Source organism: Anoplophora glabripennis, unplaced genomic scaffold, assembly GCF_000390285.2.
Source record: "Anoplophora glabripennis isolate ALB-LARVAE unplaced genomic scaffold, Agla_2.0 scaffold2, whole genome shotgun sequence".
NCBI classification, from domain to species: domain Eukaryota; kingdom Metazoa; phylum Arthropoda; class Insecta; order Coleoptera; family Cerambycidae; genus Anoplophora; species Anoplophora glabripennis.
In genome coordinates, this window is record NW_019416325.1 from 1776924 (window position 1) to 1792085 (window position 15162).

Consider the following 15162-nt stretch of genomic DNA (forward strand, 5'->3'; position numbering starts at 1 on the left):
TCCAATAACATGTTAGTCGATTTAGTTGTTAAACTTTGGTAAATCTTCACAGTTCCGGATAACGGAAACGCATATATCTAATTTAAATTAGGTTTGATATTCCGTGTAGTTGCCTTTTACGGTTTCCCAGTTGTTAATTCGCATTCCACAGCAAGCTAATAAAATTTCTTCCCCCCCCCATTCCCGGTTTAATCCTCAGGTTTAGACAAAGTCGTTGGTAAAGGTATTTCTGAATAATTTCGACTATTTAATCACAGCGTGCCCTGATCCTGGTTTAACTACCCGGATGAAAATTTGATCGGTTCGGAGGCGTCAAATCCTTTAGCACTCCGTCTAATTAAGATACTTCTTTAAATAGCAAAAGATGGATGTCTAAAGTCAAGAAATGTTTCCCACACCTTTCCGATAAATTCTGCATTCTCATTTCACAAATATTATTGTCAGTCGTGACTAGATACTGAAAATTTGATAGCGTAGTTGGCTGGTAGGTATAATTTATTTAACAGCGAAATATACAATACGAACAGCTTCGAACAAAGGCTATTGCCTAGACGTTAGAAAGCATTTACAACAGAAATAGAAAAAAACAAATATAGATTTTGTTTTGATATCACTGGATTCTTACTATATTATTAGTATTATAATTTACACAAGTGTCTAGACTACTAAAGTTTTAGAGCTAAACAGTTCCCAAAATGTTTTTTATACACTGAAAAAAAAAAGTGTTTGGATCAAACGAGCAGATAGTTTTAAATGGAATTATTTGCCGTAAATGTTATTCTATTCTATTCAAATGTATACACTTTCTTCAAACTATGTGAAATATTTGCTGTAATCTATAATATTTCTTAGAATTTATATTATTTGTAAATATATTATCATTAAATTCAATTCTTTTATAGTTTTGAAATTTATTATTATCGGACTTTAGCTACAATATCCCTTACTGCAAACATATTTGTTTCAAAACTACCAGTTCCTTAAAATATACAGGGTGTTTCAGTTCGAGTGAATCAAACTTTAACTACAAATAGAATTCAATAAGTGCCTTATAAAGCAAGGGTTTCTTAAATACTGATATTTTAAAAACTGACCTTGTACGGTGAAAACGGTGAGACTTAACTTTATAAGGCAATTCTGAATTATTTATTGAGTTCTATTTGTAGTTAAAGTTTGATTCACTCGAACTGAAACACCCTGTATATATATTTAAAATTTAGTATTAATGTAGGAATTATTCAAGACAAATGTAGCATATTATAATCAAATTTACGTTTTCTTGAAAGAAAATTGTAGTTCACAGAATGGCGTAGGTAGGACGTAGCACAATAGATGGAGCCACTTACGCTCTATTGTAGGATATCAAAAAATACCCATATGATGAAACCCATATGATGATGACTTTGAATTTGACATTGTCAAGGTCAAATCAAGGTTAACTTGAAAATATTAAATGGAACACCCTGTTTTTATGCCAACAAACGATGGAGCGCTAAATTTTACATACGAATGTGGTTTCTAGCAAAAGTAATAGGAGTTTGATGGACAAATTAGATGATGACCTGATGGACTCGACCTTCACCACAATTTGCAAGATGAAACCAAGGTCATATTAATATCAAATGGAATACGCTGGGATCGAAGAATTTTTCTGGGATGTCCTTGTAGGTCATTTGAAGGGCAAATTAATTCTTCACAAAAAATAATGGACATAAAATTTTGCTTGAAACCTTTTCGTTGAGTTATTTGGAGAAAAATGATATTGACCTCCAGTTCAACGTTCAGTTTAATATTTTCAAGTAGGCCTTAGTTTGACCTTGAAAGTTTGTGTCAAGGTCAAACTCAAGGTCATTCGTTTCATGATATCTGGAACTTTTATCTGCAACTTTTCTTGATAGAACTTTATCCTGAAAACGGATCGAGTGATTCTGGTCTCTTTGGGACACCCTGTATATCGATTAACGAACCCATCACAACCTTGTTCTGTTTAAAAAATAATGCCACGGTGTTTGCAAATAAATCTATTTAACTTTTATATCGATACAAGAAACGTTTGATAGCAATGTGCAAAATTAATCTTTAAAAATTAAATTTTAATGGATGTTGCTCATTCAAACAAACAGTTGTATGTACATTATAAATACGTGAAATTTGTGTGTGGGAGTGTCGTTGTATTACTATTCTCTTGCGGCCACTGTCGATTCATTAATGAGTTCTATTTATAGACGTAAAACTTCTGTTTGGCTGAATTATTTTCGTGAATATCGAATTTAATAAGCGAATAAGCGTAAAGGGGTAGGTGAATGCCCTCCTTCCTAGATCTAAATAAGATAAATTCCGCATTAATTTGGCGCCAATGATCTGGTTATTGTTATGTGTCTCTATAGAAGGTAACATTCTTCATCCGCGTGGCAACGGCGTAGAAGCAGTTTCAAAAGTTTTTAATATTATTCAATTCCGTCGTACACACAAGAAAACATGTAAAAAACAATTAAGAACATCGTGCGTCTCCCGTACAGCTACATTATATAAAAAGTTGTCGAGGATAAATGGTACACTGCAATTGCATAAATTCTTCTTTGTCTAAACTCCTGTGACGTATTTAGTACCTAGAATGAACTTCACGAGGCGTCTAATTTATCGAGCCTTACATCGTGTAACCCATTACTTTATTAGAAGTTTACGAACTTGAGTCCCTCGATCAGATTGTACTAACGGTTTACAAAGTTGCTCCTACGTGTCAAAATCCGAGAAATGTTATGTCAGAAAGGATATACCCTACACGAACGGAGATATTGAGAAATTCAATTTTACAATGGTTCATTTGCTATTTTTAATTGCGCTTTTATTCGAAAGTATAGTAAAAAAATATTTCGCCGAACTTTCCAATAAACGTTTTTTAAATCCACCCATTTACTTTTGTTAATTTGATAGGATTGTCACAATATCCCATCCAAGATACTAAAAAGTAAGTGCTTCTAAGAATATCTAACTTGGAAAAAATAATTTTCCACTTATCGCGCCATTATGTCGAGGTTCCCTTTGATAGCTTTGTAGCAATTTGTAGGTTAGTTTGATAATTGAAGACAATAAAGCGAGTGCCTGTACAAACTACATTCTGTTTGAAATTAATTTTCTCGGGAACAGTACGCATTATTATTTCGTACTAGTGTTTTCCTTAAACCTCAAAACTATAGTCCCTTAGCTTCCTTACATATCTGCCCATAAGGTTGGGTACGCACCCAACCTTCCGAGTTATAAAAACAAAGTTGGTTAAGGTTTGCAAATGATATCGAAGACAATAAAGGTAATATTTATTTTTGAATAAATGTTAAAACGGAAAATGTATTGGAAAGATCAGTAAAATTTTGTTATGAAGCAAACATGGTACATGATGTTAATAAATTCATCTAGACTATGGGGAAACGGGTTTCGTATAATACTTAATGTTTATAAATGTCGTGTGTATACTTCAAGCTCTAATAGAAATCATCTTGGGGTTGAGAAACTGAACATCGTTTCAGCACGTAATAATCTTCAATATAGTACGGATATATAGTGGGTATCCAGAATGTAAGCCGTCCTTTGTTGCAAAGGAAAATTATTAATGTTACAGAGCATCCTTCCTTTGGAGTAGAAAAGCTCCGTAATTTTGTTAAAGATTTCTCAATTTCTCAACCCCACTCGATTGGGTATTGCACAGTCTAAATAACTTAATGTATAGTTCATAAAAGGTAAAAGGTCTGAAGGATATTGGAAAAGAACATACCGTTATTTGTTAATAATACACTGTAAAAAAATCTGTGTGAGTGAAGCAATAAAGGTTCGAAGTGAATCCATTGAGTGAAATTGAGTACATTTTCAGTCAATATTGGGCATCTTACTCATTTGTGATTATATTTTTTCCTACAGAATATAATATGGCTCAAGAAAATTAGGACAAAATTTTTTTAGTTAGAATAAATCTTATAAAGCCAGCGTTTTCAGCGTATTCGAAAACGTATATTTGACTGCTTTTATAAAGGTTTTGGGCACTTTCATATTTTGGTAATATTTCTTAAGTAATATACATAAACTATAAATAGCTCAAGAAAATTAGGACAAAATTTTTTTTTAGTTAGAGTAGATCTGACAAAATCAGCGTTTTCAGCGAGTTCGAAATCGTATATTTGACTGCTTTTATAAAGGTTTTGGGCACTTTCATATTTTGGTAATATTTCCTAAGTAATATACATAAACTATAATATAGCTCAAGAAAATTAGGACAAAATTTTTTTTTAGTTAGAGTAGATCTGACAAAACCAGCGTTTTCAGCGAGTTCGAAAACGTATATTTGACTGCTTTTATAAAGGTTTTGGGCACTTTCATATTTTGGTAATATTTCCTAAGTAATATATATAACCTATAATACAGCTCAACAAAATTAGGTTAATTTTTTTATTTAGTTAGAGTAAATCTGACAAAACCAGCGTTTTCAGCGAATTCGAAAACGTATATTTGACTGCTTTTATGAAGGTTTTAGGCACCTTCATATTTTGGTAATATTTCCTACGTAATATACATAAACTATAATATAGCTCAAGAAAATTAGGACAAAAATTTTTTTTTAGTCAGAGTAAATCTGACAAAACCAGCGTTTTCAGTGAGTTGGAAAACGTTTATTTGTCCGTTTTTATAAAGGTTTTGGACACTTTCATATTTTGGTCATTTTTCCTACAGAATATACATAAACTATAATATAGCTCTAGAAAATTAGGATAAAATTTTTTTTTAGTTAGAGTAAATCTGGCAAAACCAGCGTTTTCAGCGAATTCGAAAACGTATATTTGACTGCTTTTATAAAGGTTTTGGGCACTTTCATATTTTGGTAATATTTCCTAAGTAATATACATAAACTATAATATAGCTCAAGAAAATTAGGACAAAATTTTTTTTTAGTTAGATTAAATCTGACAAAACCAGCGTTTTCAGCGAGTTCGAAAACGTATATTTGACTGCTTTTATAAAAGTTTTGGGCACTTTCATATTTTGGTAATATTTCCTAAGTAATATACATAAACTATAATATAGCTCAAGAAAATTAGGACAAAATTTTTTTTTAGTTAGATTAAATCTGACAAAACCAGCGTTTTCAGCGAGTTCGAAAACGTATATTTGACTGCTTTTATAAAAGTTTTGGGCACTTTCATATTTTGGTAATATTTCCTAAGTAATATACATAAACTAGGTATAATATAGCTGAAGAAAATTAGGACAAAATTTTTTTTTAGTTAGAATAAATCTGACAAAACCAGCGTTTTCAGCGAGTTCGAAAACGTATATTTGACTGCTTTTATAAAGGTTTTGGGCACTTTCATATTTTGGTAATATTTCCTAAGTAATATACATAAACTAGGTATAATATAGCTGAAGAAAATTAGGACAAAATTTTTTTTTAGTTAGAATAAATCTGACAAAACCAGCGTTTTCAGCGAGTTCGAAAACGTATATTTGACTGCTTTTATAAAGGTTTTGGGCACTTTCATATTTTGGTAATATTTCCTAAGTAATATACATAAACTATAATATAGCTCAAGAAAATTAGGACAACATTTTTTTTTAGTTAGAGTAAGTCTGACAAAACCAGCGTTTTCAGCGAGTTCGATAACGTATATTTGACTGCTTTTATAAAGGTTTTGGGCACTTTCATAATTTGGTAATATTTCCTACGTAATATACATAAACTACAATATAGCTCAAGAAAATTAGGACAGAATTTTTTTTAGTTAGAGTAAATCTGACAAAACCAGCGATTTCAGCGAGTCCGAAAACGTATATTTGGCCGTTTTTATAAAGGGTTTGGGCACTTTCATATCTTTTTATTTTTTTCCTACAGAATATACATAAACATATCATATAAATATATCTCAAGAAAATTAGGACAAAATTTTTTTTTAGTTAGAGTAAATTTGACAAAGCCAGCGTTTTCAGCGAGTCCGACAACGTAATATTTTGCCGTTTTTATAAAGGTTTTGGGCACTTTCATATTTTGGTAATTTCTACAGAATATACTATAAACTATAATATAGTTCAAGCAATTTTGGACAATATTTTTTTAGTTAGAGTAAATCTGAGAAAACCAGCGTTTTCAGCGAGTTGGAAAACGTATATATAGGGCTGCTTTTATAAAGGTTTTGGGCACTTTCATATTTTGGTAAAATTTCGTACGGAATATACCTACATAAACTATAATGTAGCTCATATTTTGTCAATTTTTCCTACAGAATACACTGTATATCCTAATTAATCATTTATGAGAGATTTATTTTTGCTCTCATTATTTAGTTAATTAAAAACCAAGTCTGAGTAAAAATTGATTCAATAATAGTTAAATTTAAATCATATTAGAGAAAAAGTCAACTCTAAATTGGTTTTATATACTCAGAATAGAGTCAAAGGTCGCTCAATTGATAGTTAGGAGTAACTCGGGTTTGAGTAAAACTCACTCATTTCTGATGCAATAGTTTCATTCACAATCAGTTGTACTCATACTAACAGAGTGAAAATTTCACTCAATTGGGTGTGGACAAAAATTGATACATTATTGAGTAAAATTTAGTGAAATTTGAGTGAAATTTTTGAGTGTAGTAATAATAACAACGCATATTAAATTAACAAGAAATATAATGTAAAAACATTTATTCTTACTAAGAATATACCTATATTTACAAAACTTGTCATACATATTGATTTTATAATACTGGCAGAGATATGTGTGAGTTTGGATGAAATTTAATATAATAAAATTTTAATTTTTTGTTTTTTTTGGCACATTACTAGCCTTTACAAATAGTATTTCTTAAAACTATTTATAAAAAATGGCATTTTACGCAGCTGCTGCTGTTAATAATTATTTAGTCCATTAAAAATAAATTAGGGCGACATATTGTATTTAAAAACGCAATAATGAAAATAACAACGCAACAACTAAAAAGTTGGATAATATGCGGAAAGCACTACTGGCACAACCGACATTTTCTAAGGTTATCGTGTACTTGACGTTGTCTGGAAAACGGCACAAATTATCTGGAACAAAAATAAACAGTGTTATACTACCACTCAAAACCATGAGGTGCTTGGATCGTCTATACAAGACGTACGAAATGGCAAAGACACATTTTTCATTTCGTTTCCAAAACTGTATAAATTAAAAGGTCCTGACATTTACCTGTACATCTGGTTTGGGTGGTATTTCCAAATACTGAAATGAAGATCGGCGAACACCCAGTAACAGTCTCCCCACAGTAGCCGGAAATGTCAATCGTCCTGACTTGTGACCTTAGCGTTTCACAGTCCCCAGTTTGGTTGTTGGGTCTAATTTGCTCTCTGGAGATGCAAACGTCGATGCTGCCGTAACTGTTTTCGGTTATCCTCAAGTTCCTTGTACCGTCCCCAGTGAAGAAGTAGTTTGGAGAAATACGGTAGTAGTTAACACCTCTTGGTTCCACGAAGTCTGTCACGCTGAAGGTGTTGGAGGAACCAGTGAATGCAGAACCACAGGATGGATTTATGATGGATCTTGGTACTGAAAACGATGAGTTACGTTAATTCGTTAATGATACGACTATGTTTCCATATTTACCATTCTGGATCCTTTCCACAAGGTTCTGACCGAATTGTTTAAGCGTTTCCTCGTTAGTGCTTTCAGTTAAAATGAGTACTTCTCTACTGGGAGTATTGACAATCGAGCTGTAGTCGTTCTGAGTGCCAGTTCCAAGTACCAAAAACGTTACATCTGAAAGAGACAAAAATTGAAACCGCTAGAGTCTATACAGTGGCGGTCATACCTGGTATGGACTGCCTGAAAATTTCTCTTCTTTGAGTCAAGAATGTGTTGTCAGAGGCAGTGGGTGTAGTCCTTGGGATCAAAAGTGCTATGGTTGACTCCGCACCGTCGTAGGTGTTGTTGTCCAATTTTGCCCTACCAATGGTTTCTATTATCTCGATAACTCTTGTGTAGGAGAAACCATTGGATACTAAAATTAAAACAAAGCTTAGCACTGGAACAATTGTTGTAACACTCAAGCTTACATCTAGTATGAACTGTTTGATTGTATTGCTTGTAGAAATCTAGTATATTGTTAGTGTTGTTCGATGTAACATTTGTCCCATCTTGTCCGTTGAAAATAGTGTATCTGCTTCCAAATCTGTTTACGTCGATATTATCCAATACGTACCTGCAATAGAACAGATAAGAATGGTAATATATAATTATATGACCGGATTATTAGTTATTAATTTAATGTGTACTTACGATAAAATTGATTGTACGGTGTTGTAATTCCAACTGGTGTCGAGGAAAATCAATAAATCGGTTGCAACCCTTTCAATATTTGAATTATCCGGAGTACAAGCTAAATCGTTGGTGTTCATTTGTGCTGAAATATGATAACTCTATTAATTAGACTGCAATTATTAACGCATTGATAACACGTAAAGCCGAACAAAAACAGTTCAGGTCCGTCTGTGTTTAATTTACTATCATCAGTGACTTACTGAAGTAGCTGTTAAAGCTGCTCAAAGCGGCGGTTGTGAGTTCTTCATAAGCAGCTGAAGAAACGGTTTGTCCGTATTGCGAAGCGTCATCCAAAGGACCCATGAAAGCCTGTATCTGAGCTCGAAGCGTTTCCGGGTCCACCAGTTCCGTATAAAGGAGACTTCTGTTGCAAGATCTAAAGGACTCATCGAATACTCCCCTTTGGTAAGAAGCATAGTACAAATCCAAAATTTGAGACACTTTGATATCGGAAAACTGCGACCTCCACGAGTCCAATCTTAAAGCCATGTATAAACCGTCCAAAGATCCTCTTATTTCTGCGTCAGTGGTTTGGAGCTGGGTGTTTCTTTGTAGGAAGAAATACCTGGGGTTTAAGGTGCTGTTCCATCCACCGCTAGCTCCTATGACTATGGTTGTAGTGGCTTGTGCCAAGGCGGCTTCCGCTATTTCTCCTGGGAATCAATGATTTGTTTAAAACGATTCGTAGGGATTATTGGTACCGACTTACCTGCAATCGTACTGGCGTATCTGTTATCGCTCCCAGAAACAGTTTCAGCGTTGAAACCTGTTGCTATCCCAACAAGGACTTGACCAGCCTTGATCGTACCGTGGTTGGTGTATACAACTCCTAGTTCGATAGGACACTGGCTAACGTCGCTAGTGCTTCCTAAAATGGATCGTACGCCAAATCCTTCCACTCCTTCCACCACCTCAACATTACCTATGATATTGGAAGTGTTTAAGATTATGATATTCACAGACTTATTCATTGATGCTTTTACCATCTCCAGAGTTACCATCAACTTCGGGAAGATCAGGGATTACAGGTTCCTCGGTAACTGGAGGTTCCTCTCCTTCTCTTTTTCTTCTAAATATTCTGGACGTGTACCGGGATGACCTTGAACATGTGGTAGTTTCGTCACTTCTTACTCTGTTTTCTACTGTGCTGGATATGAGGAAATGTAGGGAACACTGAAAAATATATGACGTAAAGGAAAAGTAATGAAGATGAAGGAAAATAGCATAGTTAAAAAGCACTTACAACTTCAGCAGGTTCGAGGTCGCCGAAGTTCAAATCAACGGTGATGTTCGTCAGGAATCTCTGTAGAATCAAAGTGGATTTATACGCCTCCAATCGCTTCGTACTGAAGGGTACTCCAAATCTAAGGTCAGTTACTCCTGTACTTCTTGTACCCATTATGCCATCTTGACGAAGTCTGAGAAATAACATACTCGTTAAAACGATCAAAATTGAGTAAATTCAAGTTGGAAGATGGATAGTTTTACTCGCCTGTGTAATATGAGTGCTGACAATTCCCTGGAAGTTATTGTTGGGTTGTTGTCTTCCAGTCGTCTTATAAATTCTATCAAAATGTTTAAAGTGGCGGGTGGTCTGCCATCCGCTATCTGTATTTCCGGTAGGTATGAACTGTTGTAACACTGGATGAGGTTCTGCCTGACCCCATTGGTTTGACTTAGAACCGGCGACAGGCCCACCAGAACTAAACTCAGTACTATCGCTTCTTTGGGAATCATTCTAAAAGAGGTATAGTAAAAAAAATCAATAAGTTATGGAGTAAAAGTTAAGTAGTGGCACGTTCACTTGCAAAATTATGTTCGAAATGATTTCTACACAACAAAGTAAGCCTCGTACCAATATATCATGATTATAAAAGATGGATACATTGGAAATTCGATAAGATAAGAATATGACTCAATGTCTAAATAAATAAAGTGCTATAAATATTAACCCGAAGTGGGTTGGGTCGAAATTTTTACAGGGTTTGCCTCGTAAATAGAAAGTTAGACGACGGACGGAAAAGGCGGTATGTCATCATTACCGCCCGTTAAACTATTTAATGAGTCAGCCAAAGAAATCTGCGAACATTAATTGTTTTTAAAGGTGTCGGAACGAAATAAAAATATATAGACATATAACCTGTATGACCTTTAATTAACAATATAGGTAAATCAGTTAGAAACTAGTTATTGTTACTCATCGTTTTTATTATGTGGTTTGCATCATCATAATAAGTATAAATAATGTAATTACGTATTTAGTAATGTGGTTAGATTAACAAAAAAATTGAATAATTATTTTTTCACGTTTTCTTTGTATGCGTGACTCACTGATTTCGAGCTTTAGGATCAGTGTTCAAACGGAATTAATTAGAAAAACGTTTGCTAGTTTCAAAAGGTCGGTAAAATTAAATTGTATTTTACAACCGTCTTTAAATTCTCTGTAGAAATTAGAGCACCCTGTATTTACAGGTTATATCTACAATAAGGTGAATATATTAAGCTTCCTTTTTGACCCAATTTAAATCTGTGCGTTAAATCAGGTCGATCACATAGTTGTCGTATGCTCCGGGATGCTACAGATTAAAATTATATAAATATTAAATAAAAATTACATACCTTTTGAACCTGCTCGGTTGTACCTAGATATGTACTACTATACCATACAGCTCGTCGGTCTTTGGGTTATGAGATAAGATAATTCTATCTAATCAAATAATATTTAAGCAAACAATAACAGGTAGGTATATTATTTTTCTGTATTAAAAGTTACGTTAATTTATTTTTATAGTACATTTTTTCATCACTGGACAACTCGAGCAATTTTCCAGTGCGGCAATAAAAGATGTTATAAAAAAATCGTTATATTGAGCACTTATTTACAACAAAAATAAATAAAAAATATGTATATCACAACGTCTCAGGTCCTGGGGATTTTCTGGATGTGCTGGGGCTCGCCGTACACGACCTCCACTTTTTGGGTGGCTTCGTCTGTACTCGAATCCTCACCCAAGGAGACGTCTGTCTCCTTGACGTCCAAGTCATCCTGTTTGTCGCTAATGGCGTTGTTTGAGCGGCTGAACGCCTTCCTCGCGTGTTTCGAAGAGTAACTGCCGAAAGCCTCGGCCAGATCTGGGTTAATTTCCTCTAATGGCGTGTCACCAGTTCGGATGTAGACGGGAACGTATCCCGGCAAAGCAGGAAGGAACTGTCGTCCCGTGGCCACCGCTGGCGCGCCTTCTGCAAAGAAGCGTTGCGTTATACAGGGTGTTAAAGAGATTCGGACCAGCATATCGGAAAATTAAAGTTATTAATGGACATATGTAGTTTTTTATGTTTACGCACACATATGGGGTGTTCTAGATATCAATGGATAATTTACAGCGATAATTTACATTTTTACATTTTCGAACACTTAAAATCATGAAACTAATGATGTTTTTTTTATTTTTCAGGTTCAGGTGCAGACAGGTGCTACTGATGTAAGTAATGTAATTTTTTATACAAAGAAAATAAACATACGGTTTTATTTTACGTTCTTAGCCACATATTTGTAAAATTATTTACACAAAAAACTTTTGTATTAAAAAAACGTTTACTTTTAACGTAATATTTAAAGGAACATTCAACAATTAATTTAATTGTTGAGTTTCTGGGTAGCGGCGTATTCCCATTTCTTAAAAAAACGAATAACGGCATAAAATACTGTTCAGTCAATCTGTTCCGTTGTGTCAATTTTTATTTAACAAAAAATAGCATTTGAACTTTTATAGTTCCGTTAGAAAATAATGAATCGGCTTTTTTCCGCTTCTAATTGAATACATTTTTGATAAAAAACAAAATGGACTGACCGTAGAATCGTGTTAGAATTCCCTTTAAGCATTATTGTGGAAAAGATTACCTCAGGGCATTGTTTTTGGCGAAAATAATAAAATCGTGGCATCGTTAAAAATACGTGTATAATGTTAATACTGGCTATAGAGTAGTTTAAGTTTATGTGCTTTAGTTCGTGAATTATGTGGAATTTTCTTGTTTAAATTAGATCAGAAAAATCTACACAAAACATCTTTAAATTTAGTTATTTGTGGATATTTTTATTTTCCTTTCTATTTATTTGTGTATTTCGTGTGAAAAAAATGCTAAATTTTGCGCCAAAAAACGTTGAAAAATAAAACACAAGTAGAAAATACACTTTCATACAAAATTTTAGAAAAATATTAACTTATTTTATTAATAGACCAAAGATGTGTGTCAAATTATTTTATTAACTTGGATGCTACAAAAATTTTAAAAGGAGGTAAATAAATAATAATAGAATAAATATCGAATGATTCAGATAAACAATCAAAATTTAAACTATAAAACGTTTAAAAATGAAAGGTCGTTTCATTTTCAAAATAAGGACAAAAATGGAACGGGACTAATTACAGATTATGAAAAAATACGAAACACAACTAAATACCGATGCAAAATTAAAATAAAATTTTAAAACTTCGTTAAAATCTAATATTTCGTTGTGATATAATTATTGATAAAATGTTAGCTTGACTACTGTGCTAAAAATACTATTATTTGCAATTAAAATGTGTGAATAAAAGCTACTGTTTACGATAAATAAATTACATTTGATATAAAACTGCAACGGAAATAAATTTTGTTGTTGGATAACTTTCATTGATTCATTTCAGATTATCAAAAAGAACCTGATTTTATTTTAGTTCGTTTAATCGCTTAATTTTTCACAGGTGTCAAATGCCAAATAAACGAAGGAAAAGCCACAAATACATAAATTTTAGTCAATGTATTAGAAACATTAGTAAAATTTATTCAATACTTGTATCGAACTAAAATTGAGAAAAGTTACAGCAAACCAATTTACATGAACACATTGCGCGAGATTCAAATATCCGGACGGCTTGCGGCAACTCAAATGTCACTATTGGGGGTTAGTTAATAGGTTAGTGATAAAAGTACACACCGGTAGCTCTTGTGATGATGAGAGAGACGGAGAACATAGCCAGTATCCTAGTTAACATGGTGGACCCGATGGACGAGCAGCAAGACACTGTGAGGTTCACTGAGTGACTGGCCATTGACTCGAGGAGTACCTTTTATATGCCTTCATCTTGCTTAGTTTAGTGGTCATTCGTTAAAATGAGAAACATTATACCCGATTCGCCTATTCCTGAAACGGCAAGATTCCAGTCTGGTTGGTTTTCGACTTTTATTTATAATAACGTTGCTATGACGACTGGAAAAATGTAACTGGACACCGCGGCCAGCTCTTAGCGGACGGAGCTGCTCGGTGGTACGTTTGCCGGACATCTGTAACATTTCTGCGTCAGTTTGGGTAATTTACGCGTAAATATCAATTAGGATATTACCTCAAACTATTAAAATACTCGAAATATCTCCTAAATCAATCCTAAATAAATAATGCGTTTATACTCGGGGTATATTTTTATATAGAAGTAAACAATAATGAATTAGTGTGCTTTTATTTTCTACAGGGTGTTAGAAATTTGGCTGTCTTAATTTTAAAAACCTTATATGACATGGCTCCTAAACTCAACTATTTGTGAGAAAAAAACATAACTGCGTGCATAGAATACCATAAAATACAATGTTTATCGATTTTTTGAACTTCTTTATGCTTAATTCTAAAAAATAATTAGCGTTGTAATAAATTTAAATTCGATAAAATTCATATCGAGCAATGTGACAACGGCGCGGCGGATAACAAGAGGTACTAAGCTCTCAAACAATACGCAATTCAGTTGGTATCTGGAATTGGACCGTGTCTGAGTGTTTTTTGCGTACCATTATTTGCTTTTCTTGAGGTGTTTTCCAGCGATTGCGCGAAAATTAGATTCGAAGGTGTCGTGCGTGCATCGAAAATGGTGGTGGACATTTTGAGCATATGTTCTAGTTTGTTTTGTACTTGTGCGTTTAAAAATTCTAGTTTAAATTATTTTTAATACGTATGATTATTTGGATGACGTGAATCTTTGGGTACTTTAATTACATATTTTTCGAATTCACAATTATAATTACTAAAATTCGAGCTAAAATTTAAGCACAACACCATCTTCGTACTACAAAATCGATACATTTTATTTTATTTATTTAAAAACTGGAAAACAATTGCCTTGAAATTTACTAAATGTTTCACAATAATAGTTGTTTACATTTTTTCCATAGGACAAGTCTGCACACGTGGTGTGCATCAGCAGGTTAAGCTCTGTTGTCACGTTGTGATGAAACTCCCCAATATTAATACTCGCTGTACTCTATCTCATGCTGAAGTAATGGCAGTCAAACTTCGTACACCCTGTATAAACACTTAACCCCCTTAATATGGAGAAAAAATCAGGTCGATAGTTTTAATATTGTCCCTGGTAAAGAAATTTTAAGACGTAAAATATTTGAGATAGTCCAAGCCAGTAGCCGCTAACGAATGGTGTGACGTCACACCGTGTGTTTCCCCGCGCTCATTTTGAGGGAGAAATTGCTGGAAAAAAATTCTAGTTTTTTTTTTACATTAACTAACTGTAATGTATATTCTGGATACGAATAAAAAAAATATATGCTAAATGACTCCATTTCCTCCTCGAAATTCGGTGGTCGGTCAAACGCGATTGTGACATCACGCCCTTACCGTTACAATGTACAATGTAAGGTGAAATATTCCTAAATCTTATGCCCTGAAACAGAATTTAGATCTGGCTTTTATTCGGTCCAAGAGTAAATCGATTTTACATTTAGTGGTAGCCCCGGAGATATTGCTGGTTCACGGAAGGTTTGAGAAATACGATGTGCTTCGTGTG

General features: G+C 33.6%; 2 protein-coding genes across 2 annotated transcripts; both read right to left on the minus strand.

Annotated features, from left to right (window-relative positions):
- Window positions 1-6798: 6798 nt before the first annotated feature.
- LOC108916900 lies at window positions 6799-11035 on the minus strand. The gene is made up of 12 exons (XM_018723222.2): window positions 10955-11035; window positions 9828-10073; window positions 9579-9753; window positions 9319-9508; window positions 9045-9257; window positions 8536-8988; window positions 8294-8417; window positions 8071-8216; window positions 7827-8015; window positions 7622-7774; window positions 7208-7564; window positions 6799-7065 (listed from the first exon to the last, which is right to left on the minus strand). The coding sequence occupies exons 2-12, from the start codon at window positions 10070-10072 to the stop codon at window positions 6932-6934; spliced, it is 2379 nt and encodes a 792-aa protein (XP_018578738.1). The 5' UTR covers window position 10073; window positions 10955-11035; the 3' UTR covers window positions 6799-6931.
- Window positions 11036-11186: 151 nt separating this feature from the next.
- On the minus strand, window positions 11187-13544 carry LOC108916905. Its single transcript, XM_018723227.2, has 2 exons — window positions 13314-13544; window positions 11187-11575 (listed from the first exon to the last, which is right to left on the minus strand). Exons 1-2 carry the CDS (start codon window positions 13426-13428, stop codon window positions 11256-11258), a joined length of 435 nt encoding a protein of 144 aa, XP_018578743.1. The 5' UTR covers window positions 13429-13544; the 3' UTR covers window positions 11187-11255.
- Window positions 13545-15162: the final 1618 nt, after the last annotated feature.

Excerpts from the sequence above, each read along its gene's own strand:
- LOC108916900 (XM_018723222.2), bottom strand. The coding sequence starts at position 10,072 with ATGATTCCCAAAGAAGCGATAGTACTGAGTTTAGTTCTGGTGGGCCTG. Across the intron at positions 8,016-8,070 it reads TCAAACAGTTCATACTAGAT|TATCCAATGGTTTCTCCTAC; the intron begins GTAAGCTTGAGT and ends TTTTAATTTTAG. Across the intron at positions 7,775-7,826 it reads TTTCAGGCAGTCCATACCAG|ATGTAACGTTTTTGGTACTT; the intron begins GTATGACCGCCA and ends TGTCTCTTTCAG.
- LOC108916905 (XM_018723227.2), bottom strand. The coding sequence starts at position 13,428 with ATGGCCAGTCACTCAGTGAACCTCACAGTGTCTTGCTGCTCGTCCATC. Across the intron at positions 11,576-13,313 it reads CATCATCACAAGAGCTACCG|AAGGCGCGCCAGCGGTGGCC; the intron begins GTGTGTACTTTT and ends GCTTCTTTGCAG.